We start from the raw sequence: 9,318 nt of genomic DNA, 5'->3' as shown, positions 1-9,318 counted from the left end.
AGCACCTGGCCCCACCTAATCCATCTTCTGTTTAGCAGACACCTCTTGTTTCTCTTGTCTCCCTATGTGAATTGTCTCAGAGTCTCCCAAGGATACAAAAGCCTATGCAAGACTTGGGTCAGGAAACTGGGAAAACCGTGGTACCTGACAAATCGAGGAATTTGCACTTGGCATTGTAGTTTGGGGAGCTTCTTTCAGGTTGTTTCGACCATGTGGAAATCAACTGGCTGAAGTGTATTATATTGAGAAAAATAAAAATGCCGTGGGTGAAGGGTAAGTGTTGTAGTCCTGCAGCCGAGAAGGCTAGAGTCATTCTTAAGGTACCTCTGAGTCTTCTTTCCACAGATCCGTGTGAACCCACACACCTGTGCCTGGACAACTCACAGGACTAAAGCAGCATGCCCAGGACCTGCATGGATATGCACCCGGTCTTCTGTATATATGTCTTCCAGTTCAGTGTTTTTATGGGGTTCCTGGGTGTACAGCTTTATGGGATTCCTGAGTGGGTCTCTGATTCCTGTCTCTTCTCAGGCTCTTTTCCTTCTGTTGGCTTGTCTTGTCCAACCTTGATGTGGTGGTTTTTGTTTTATCTTATATTTTATTTTGTTAGATTTTATCATTATCTCTTAGATGCCTGTTCTTTTCTGATGAGACAGAAAGGGACTGGATCCAAATGGAAGGGGAGGTGGGGAAGAACTGGAAGGAGTAGAAGGAGGGAAAACTGTAATCAGGATATATTATGTGAGAAAAGAATCTATTCTCAATAAAAGGGAAAAAAAGAAATTCATATGACATGTCTTTTCCAATCACAATGTCATAAAACTAGAAATGAATAGCCGAATGGAAACTGGAAAATTCACAGGTCAATGGAAGTTAAGCAACCAATGTTCTAAGGGGTGAATTACTAGGACAATTAAAGTATCTTATAATAAATGGAAACGTAAATATCAGATGTCAAATTTATTAAGACAGGTACTTAGAGGGATGGCTTAGTGGTTAAAAGTACAAGATTGTCTTGCAGAAGACCAAGGTTCAATACCCAGCACCCACATAGCAGCTCACAACCATCTGTAACTCCAGTTCCAAGGGATCTGATGCCCTCCCTCTTCTGCCCACCCCCCCCCATGGGCACCAGGTAAGCATGTGGTTCACAGGCATATGTTCAGGCAGAACACCCATATACATAGCATTTTTTAAAACCCAACTTATTAATATACTATAAACAGTCTTAACAGGGAAATGTTAGTTCTAAACACACTAAATGAAATAAAATCTTAAATAAATCACATGGTAAGGTAATAGAAACAAGAACTAGATCAATAGTAGATGAAAGGACACAATAAAGATGTGAGCAGAGATATGTGAATAGTAGAAAATGGAAAAGCAATAGAGAGAAGTCAATGAAACCAGTAAGTGGTTCTTGGAAAACAGCAATTAAAAACCCAAACAAGCAATTAAAAAAAAATGAGCAAGAGATTTTTTTGTTGTATTTTTGGGTTTTTTTGTTTGTTTGTTTGTTTTTTTCTGAGACAGGGTTTCTCTGTGTAGTTTTGGAGCCTGTCCTGGAACTCACTTAGTAGCCCAGGCTGCCTCGAACTCCAGAGATCCACCTGCCTCTGACTCCCGAGTGCTGGGATAAAAGGCGAGCGCCACCGCCACCAACACCAGCACAAGAGATTTTAATACATATTCACCAGTGAAAATACACAAAGACCCAATAAATTATGAAAAGATGTTTAACATCTGTTAATCCTTAGGAGATATGAAAATCAAAACTGTAAGACAGTACCTCACATGCATAGAAAGACCATTGCTGAGGGCCAGAAATTCCCTGTGAAGGGGAGAATGGGCAGAAATTGGAATCCTTGGGGGAGATGCCTCAGTAGCTCAAGCATTTGCCATGCAAGCATCAGGACCTGAATTTAGATCCTTAGATACCACATTAAAGCTGGGCATGGTGGCACACACCTGCAATCCCAGCACTCCTGGGGCAAGACGGGAGACAAAGACAGGAGAACTCTGGAAACTCGCAGGTCAGCTAGCCTGGCACACGCAGCAGCGAAAAAGAGAGACGCTGTCTCAAACAAGGTGGAAGGTTAGGATCAACACCTAACATTGTCCTCTGACTTCCACATGTACGCCATGGCTCCACAGTCTGCGTGCGCGCGCGCGCTCGCGTGTGTGTGTGTGTGTGTGTGTGTGTGTGTGTGTGTGTGTGTGTGAGAGAGAGAGAGAGAGAGAGAGAGAGAGACAGAGACAGAGACAGAGACAGAGAGAGACAGAGACAGAGACAAAGACAGAGATGTGTGGTGTGTGAATGTGTAATATGGAAAGGGGATTTAAAAAAGAAACTGGAACTCTTGGGCAATGTTAATCAGGATGTGAAAAGCTACCCACATGTTGTGAGAATAGCAAGCCATCTAAAAAAAAATGTAATTACCAAAATATCTAACAATTACACTTTCAAACATATGCCCCAAAGAATTGGACACATAGAAAAATATTCCCCTGCCAAGGTGTTTAGTAGCGTCACTCAGACTAGAATAAAGGCAGAAACAACGTGAGTTGATGGTGGAAAGGAATACAGATCTTAACGATATGATCATGGAAACAAGACACCACCATTTGACATGCCAAAGTGAAGGGACCAATGTCACAGGGCCGCATCCACTAGATGAAGAGCTACAGCAAGCAATGGGTGCCGAGGGAAGGAGAATCAGCCTTCTCTGGGGATGAGCCCCCTGATAGGTTATCCATTCCTAAGTGATCAGCCCCAACACAAGGACATATGAGCAACACTAAATGAACTCAGTATGCTTAACTCAGAGGGTACAGGTTAGAAAGAAAACTGAGAAATGCAGGTGAGTTGGAGGGGCAAGAGGGAGGTGTGGACATGATGTAAGTACAGTACTTGTATGGGTATACAAATCTCAAAAGGAAATAAGACTTTAAATTTAAAAAAAAGCCTGTAAAGCATAACTGACAGCCAAATTTTTAAAAAGAAAATGTAGTACATAGTAACATTGAAATATTATCCAACCTTATGAAGGAAAAAATGTCTGACACAGAGTTGAATCAAAACTGTTGAGACTGAGCTAGCTCTGAAGGAAAAGGCTTTGTTGAACCACTACTGATGGTAGCCAGAAATGAACCAGGGCCCCGGGAGCATTTCTGTAACGTCCAGCAACTGAGCTACATAGCACCTGGAAAAAAAATGCCTTTCATGCCCATAAGGCAAGATCATTTTAATAGCAAATGTGTGGAGAAGGAACGCATAAGCTATTTATGTGGGAGCTATGTTGACTATAGATAGGAAGAACAGGATGACAAAAAAAAAGCATAGAAGTGTGGGAACAGGGTAGTTTTGTTGATTTGGCTTGGTTAAGATTGCAACAGGATGCAGGGGCACCTGTCAGTCAGCCATGTGGGAGGGTCTGAGTCATAGTTTTAGCACAGGTGGGAAAATGTGGACTGATCTGCTGCTGCGGCCCATAGCTGTTAACTAATCAGCTCTCCTTCCCTTCATCCTCCAGCCTTTGTAATTAGATGTTGGACATTTAAGGTCTCTCTCTTAACAACATACTACAATCAGATTAACTCTGAAGACACTGTGCTAAGAGAAGCCAGTCACAAAAAGAAAAGTACCACGTGAACGTGCTTCTGGGAGGGATTTAGCTTACTTATTCACAGAGACAGAAAGGGCACTATGAGGAGATGGGGTAGACAGAACGGTGCATGATTAAATGAATCTACAATATTAGTTTTGGAAGGTGAAGAGAGTCTTGCTGGGCACACCTTTAATCTCAACAGCCAGGAGACCAAGGCAGGTGGATTGCAGTGCGTTTGAGGCCAGCCCGGTCTACATAAAGAATATAAAGAGTCCCTGGCCAATGAGGGGTGAAGCAACATAGTAAGACCCTGTCTTAAAAAAAGAAGAGTTCTCTAGAACATCTGCCCAAAGTGAAATATATTAATTACCACCAAAATGGTTCCGATGGCAAATATTATATATGTATGTATGTGTATATATATATGTATATATATATATTCACTGAAATGTTAAAAACCTGTTTCCTAAATATGCTAATAACTTCAAGATTTCTCAATAAGTCATTGTCTCTAAACTTGACCTTTATTAATATATGAAGTTTTCCCCTCAAGTAATGTTGTTTTTATTGGTGTAGAAACCTATGTAGGTGTTTTAACATTTCTGTGACTTGTTTTCTATTGAAAAATAAGCACCATGACTAGAGAAGTGACTCAGAAGTTAAGAACCATTGCTTTTGCAGAGGACCTGAGTTCAGTTCTCAGCACCCATATGGTGGTTTGATTCATAACTATGCATAATCCCAGCAACAGGGTATCCAATGTCCTCTTCTGGGTACCAAAGCATGTAGCATACATATATACATACCTTAAAGCAAACACTCATATACATAAAATACAATTTAAAAATCTAAAAACACCTAGAGCAGAATCTAAAAACACCTAGGAATTTTAACAGTATATACAGCAACACACATGAAATTCTTTAGACCATGGCTTGGCACACAGTGAGCTCTCTGTAATGTTGTCCATCATTATCAGTACTCAGCTCTGACTCAGTGTCCTTATATTTCAGGACATTGCGTGGCCGGCAGGCTTAATAAATGTTTAGAATTATGATCATCACAAAACTAAAGTTGTTTACATTTTTTTCCTCTGAGTGAAAACAAACCCAAAGTAGTCTAGACAGGCCAGATTCTGAGCTGTGTCTGCCCTGTTTTTGGCTTTGATTATAACTTCGTGGCTAAGGCACAGCAAACTGGGATATGGTACAGAAGGCTGTCATGCTGTCTCAGTGGGAACATCAGGAAGATCTGGTCTTGAACAGGATGCAACAACTTGGGATGGCCCAAGTATGGAGAGGGACGAGCTTCTCCTTGGAGGTAGAAGTGGCAATGACGCCTTGTGGGAAATCCTTCAGCTTCCCTCCCCACACCATGCCAGCACTGTGCACAGGGAGAGATTTAGAGACATTTAGAGACAACATTGAAGGATGTTGGGAATAAAAGGCATTCTTCATGTTCTTCAGTTGTTCTTAGGGGTGCAATAAACCTGGAGCCACTCAAAAAGATCTCCCAGTGAATGCAGACACATCGCCCTGGTGTGCTTTCTACCGCTGTGATAAACACCAGGACCAAAAGCAACTTGGGAAGGAAAGGGTTTATTTCGGCTTACACTTTACAGTCCATCATGAAGGAAAGTCAGGACAGGAACTCAAACAAGGCAGGAACCTGGAGGCAGGAGCTGAAACAGAGGCCGTGGAGGGTGATGCTTACTGGCTTCCTCCTCATGACTTGCTCAGTCTGCTTTTTTTATGCCACCCAGGACCACCTGCCCAGGGGTGGCACCACCCACGGTGGGCTGGGTCCTTCCACAACAACTATGAATCAAGAAAATGCTCCACAGACTTGCCTACAGGCCAGTCTGATGGAGGCAGTTTCTCAATTGAGGCTCAAGTTAACCAACAAACAAAAAACACAGCAAACATTAAATTTTGTTAATAGCCATGCTCCCAACACTGCTAAGGACTGTCATCTTCTCTAGGCTGTACAGAAATGCAGGTGTCATGACAGTTCAGGATAGCGGTCCCACTGGAGATCACCTCAAACAGCAAGTCAGAAACCACACAGCAACAGACAGAGCTGTATCCACCAGAAGAAATATGACAGAAAGTCTCGCTGAAGAGATCAACCCTTGTAACACATGGGCTGTTTTTTTTTGTTTTTGTTTTTTTTTTCATTTATAAAATGTGATATCACCAAGTATCCTGCAGCAGGTGCCCAGATGCATGCAGCCCAGGTGCATGCAGCGGGTGCCCAGGTGCATGCAGCCCAGGTGCATGTGCACAGGTGTAGATGCTAGCCCTGAAGAAGCTGAAACACACAGGGGAGAAGTCAGCATACTTCACCAGGATGCTAAGACAGGACTATACTCTGAACATGAGTCGTTCCCTGACTGCATTCAGATAGGCCATTAATAGTCTTTTCAGGTAATCCAACGCCTGATCCCAAACTGAATTGAAAATGAATCCTAGGGGGAAAAAATGCACTGATTTGTTTCCAAACAAGAATATCATTTATTTTTGCTGATTTTAAAGGCATGGTAAATTTGTGTGAAATCATTCTAGGAAAAGAATGAAGAGTCATGTGAATAAATGATAAGCTTGTTAAGTAGCCAAATGTGTTAGGTGACAGGGCTGCCTGATTACATTTCTGACATGTCATCATCTGTTTCAGATTGAACCTGCTCTGGTTCTTTTTGCTGGTTTTTATGAAACAAATTTTTAACCAGCTGCTTAAAAACCACAAAGATCACTGAGATGACGAATAAAAAAACACGTATCAACATAATATACTTAACTCGAAATGATGGGAACATTTCCTCTGCCATGGGTCCAGGGGGTCCACTGTCAATGCTCCCACCAAATCCTACATCTTCACAGAACGGGGGTTCCCAGCCATACATGCAGTGGCAGTTCCTTCTGTTGTTGCAGACACCTCGGCTATTGCACTTGTTAGGAAAACAGTCAAACTTCAAGTTGACAACATCAACACAAGTTCTGTTAATACACACCTGGTCATGACCACAGGAGGTGCCATCATTAACATCACCTACATCAGGTATCCCATGGGGTATCATGGCTCCATGATAGCCTGTGCCCCAGCATAGGAGATTATCTGTCTTCAGATAGGTGGACAGTATAGTATAGTGATCTGGCAAATTGGAGATGGCTTTAACATTCATACACTGTAGCCTGCCACAGATTGCGTTGTCCCTATTACACCTTTGATATCGAGTAGCATTTAAGATGCCACAGTTACCATACTGATCGCCTATCATATTAACTGCATCATAACATTGGTGAGGAGCCTCCTTGGCAGTGGTTCCAAAAATGCCCTGGCATTGCATGTACCTGGATCTGCATCCCTTATTGAAACAAAGTCCTTCGTGTTTGCAGGGAGTTCCATCCTGCTTGTAAACGTCCTCTGGACAGACGGCCGAGAACCCGTCGCAGTACTCAGGAAGGTCACATTCGTTCTCTTCCCCCCTGCACACATGGCCTGCTGGAAGAAAGTCACACTTATGACAACAGAGCCCCGTGGAGCAGTTGACACCTTCTTTCCATTTACAGTCTGGCCTGCAGCACAGGTCTTCCTTGCAGTCTTCTGTGGAACCACAGTCACATTCCTCCTGGTCTTCAACAATTTTGTTTCCACATCTCTCAACCACATAGCCTCGTCCTGGGATGTCAGATAGACAATGCGACATTTTATAACCTACATGTTTAAAATACTGATGATAACTACAGTTACTAAACCCTGTACGTCCTGTACCCATGACGCAGCTCTTCCTACCTCTGCATTGACAGTACTCCTCGTCATGTCTCATTCCCACACAGTGGCCCACTTCATGAGCAGTCCAGGTAGCAGGTCCTAGGATATTTACATCAAGTAAGCTGCTTGCTGATCCAGCATGGTACTCTTCACATGCTCTTCCCCAGGACCATGCAACAGCATCTGAATAATGTATTCCAAGATACAGATGTGCCCAGTCTGAGGGAAGCCGGAAATGCAACGCTATTCTTTTGTACAGTACGAACTGACCTAACACTTCAGCCAGAGTGGGAAAGTGAGTAAAAATTTTGTCATTATTCGACCAAACTTCAAGTGCTTTTAGCTGGATCTTCATCCCGACGTCCTGAAAGTAGGTATCCACAATTGCAGCTAGAAGAATAGCATCATCAACGACTCTAGAAAAATTCTTTTGTAAAAACACAAATCTCTCCCAATTAAAGACCATGACCAGTTCCAAGATCTTTTGGTGATGGTAGGATTGATGAAAGCTTTCTATTCTAGCCATTTCCTCTTGCTGGGCGGTTTCCTCCTTGGTTTCTTCATCAACCACACCACAGCTCTGATTGCTAAATTCTTCCTTATTTAGGAGATACACAACGTGTTCAAAACTGGAAGATGCCCTGAGGGGCTCGATTTGGTAATAACTGGAGTCTATGTTCAAGATGCCTCGCAGACCCCCCATGCATGTATTCAGAGTAGCTCCAGATTCCTGAGAACCTTCCACGGAGCCCACGTAATTGCACTCGTTTGGTACATGTGGGTAATCCTCTACCAAACTGCCCTCTTGAGTGAAGGAGAAAACAGGCAAATGTCTGGGCAACAGTAACTTCTTGGGCCACAGGTGAATGACATGCTTCTTGCCTTGTATCTGTAAGAGGTACCACAAAGAACTGTCCATACCCTGCTCCCCTTTCCTAAACCTTAGCTCTTTGGGAACGGTGATTTCATACGAGTCAAACCCCCAGTCGGGGTCAAATAGTATGTCATAGCCCACAACCTCAAGAAAGAGCATCGCCAGAAGCAGCCAGCGGTGTTGGGGGAGGGAGGCCCACACTGACCTCATGATCTGTTCTGTTTCCCTGCTTGGTTTTCCTGGACTCTGGAGCTGGGGGAGTGACGCCAGCCCTGGCGAGCGCCTCAGACTTCCCTGAGACAGGCTCCACTAGAAGTGCAGAAGCCCCGAGCGCATAGCTCCCCTGGCAGGTTACCCATGGGAAGCCAGCCCTCTCAGGGCCTGGTTGGTCCGATTTCCCCAGGCGCACCCTCACCCAACGCTCCAGATCGGTTTCCAGTCCTCCCACCCCGCCCCCAGCGGTGAATTCAGCTCGAGCTTAAGAATGGAGGGGAAGGTGCGCGCGCGCGCACTGTGGAGAAAAGAGTGTGTCCCAAGCCTGTCCTGGGCATGTGGGATGGAGAGGGGTGGGTGTAGAGTCAGAAATGGAGACTAGGGAAGTAAAAGCGGAAGACAACTTTCTATGTAGTCTGTCCACAGGAGATCAGAAGAAATCGATGTTTTATCGCGCATCCCTCGCCTCACTGGTGAGTGCTCCCCATTTTCTGCTGGGTCTCTCCGAGAAGCTGAAGGCGGCACACTGCAGTCCCAGAAGAGCAGCCCAGATTCGTCATCCCCCACCTTCTGCACCTTCTGCACCAGCTGCTGGCTTTTCAGAGAGGCTCTGCACCCAAACCAGAAAGTTTCTGAGCACATATCTCCTCTTTTCCTGAATGTCAAGAATTCATATGATGGTGTCACCCGTATACAATAAGCACTTGCTGGGATGGGGAGTGGGTGGGTGGTGGAGTTCAGGAATATTCTGAGAAAGGTAAATGGTGGGTAATGACTGTAGTATGAATCATAGGTGAGAGGTAATGGAAGGACAGTTTAGGAAAAAAAAATGTCCCCAGCTCAGAGGACAGA

General features: G+C 44.1%; 1 protein-coding gene across 1 annotated transcript; it reads right to left on the bottom strand.

Annotated features, from left to right (window-relative positions):
- Positions 1 to 6,097: 6,097 nt before the first annotated feature.
- Positions 6,098 to 8,599, bottom strand: Adam30 (ADAM metallopeptidase domain 30). The gene has a single exon (XM_042279583.2). It carries the CDS (start codon positions 8,461 to 8,463, stop codon positions 6,250 to 6,252), a length of 2,214 nt encoding a protein of 737 aa, XP_042135517.1. The 5' UTR covers positions 8,464 to 8,599; the 3' UTR covers positions 6,098 to 6,249.
- Between the last annotated feature and the right edge of the window lie 719 nt (positions 8,600 to 9,318).

The sequence above is a fragment of the Peromyscus maniculatus genome, chromosome 6 (assembly GCF_049852395.1).
Source record: "Peromyscus maniculatus bairdii isolate BWxNUB_F1_BW_parent chromosome 6, HU_Pman_BW_mat_3.1, whole genome shotgun sequence".
NCBI lineage: Eukaryota > Metazoa > Chordata > Mammalia > Rodentia > Cricetidae > Peromyscus > Peromyscus maniculatus.
The sequence above is the reverse complement of the archived record's forward strand: the minus strand, read 5'-3'. Positions and strand labels throughout refer to the sequence as shown.

Bases quoted from the DNA above. Each gene is read 5' to 3' on its own strand.
- Adam30 (XM_042279583.2), bottom strand. From the start codon at position 8,463: ATGAGGTCAGTGTGGGCCTCCCTCCCCCAACACCGCTGGCTGCTTCTG.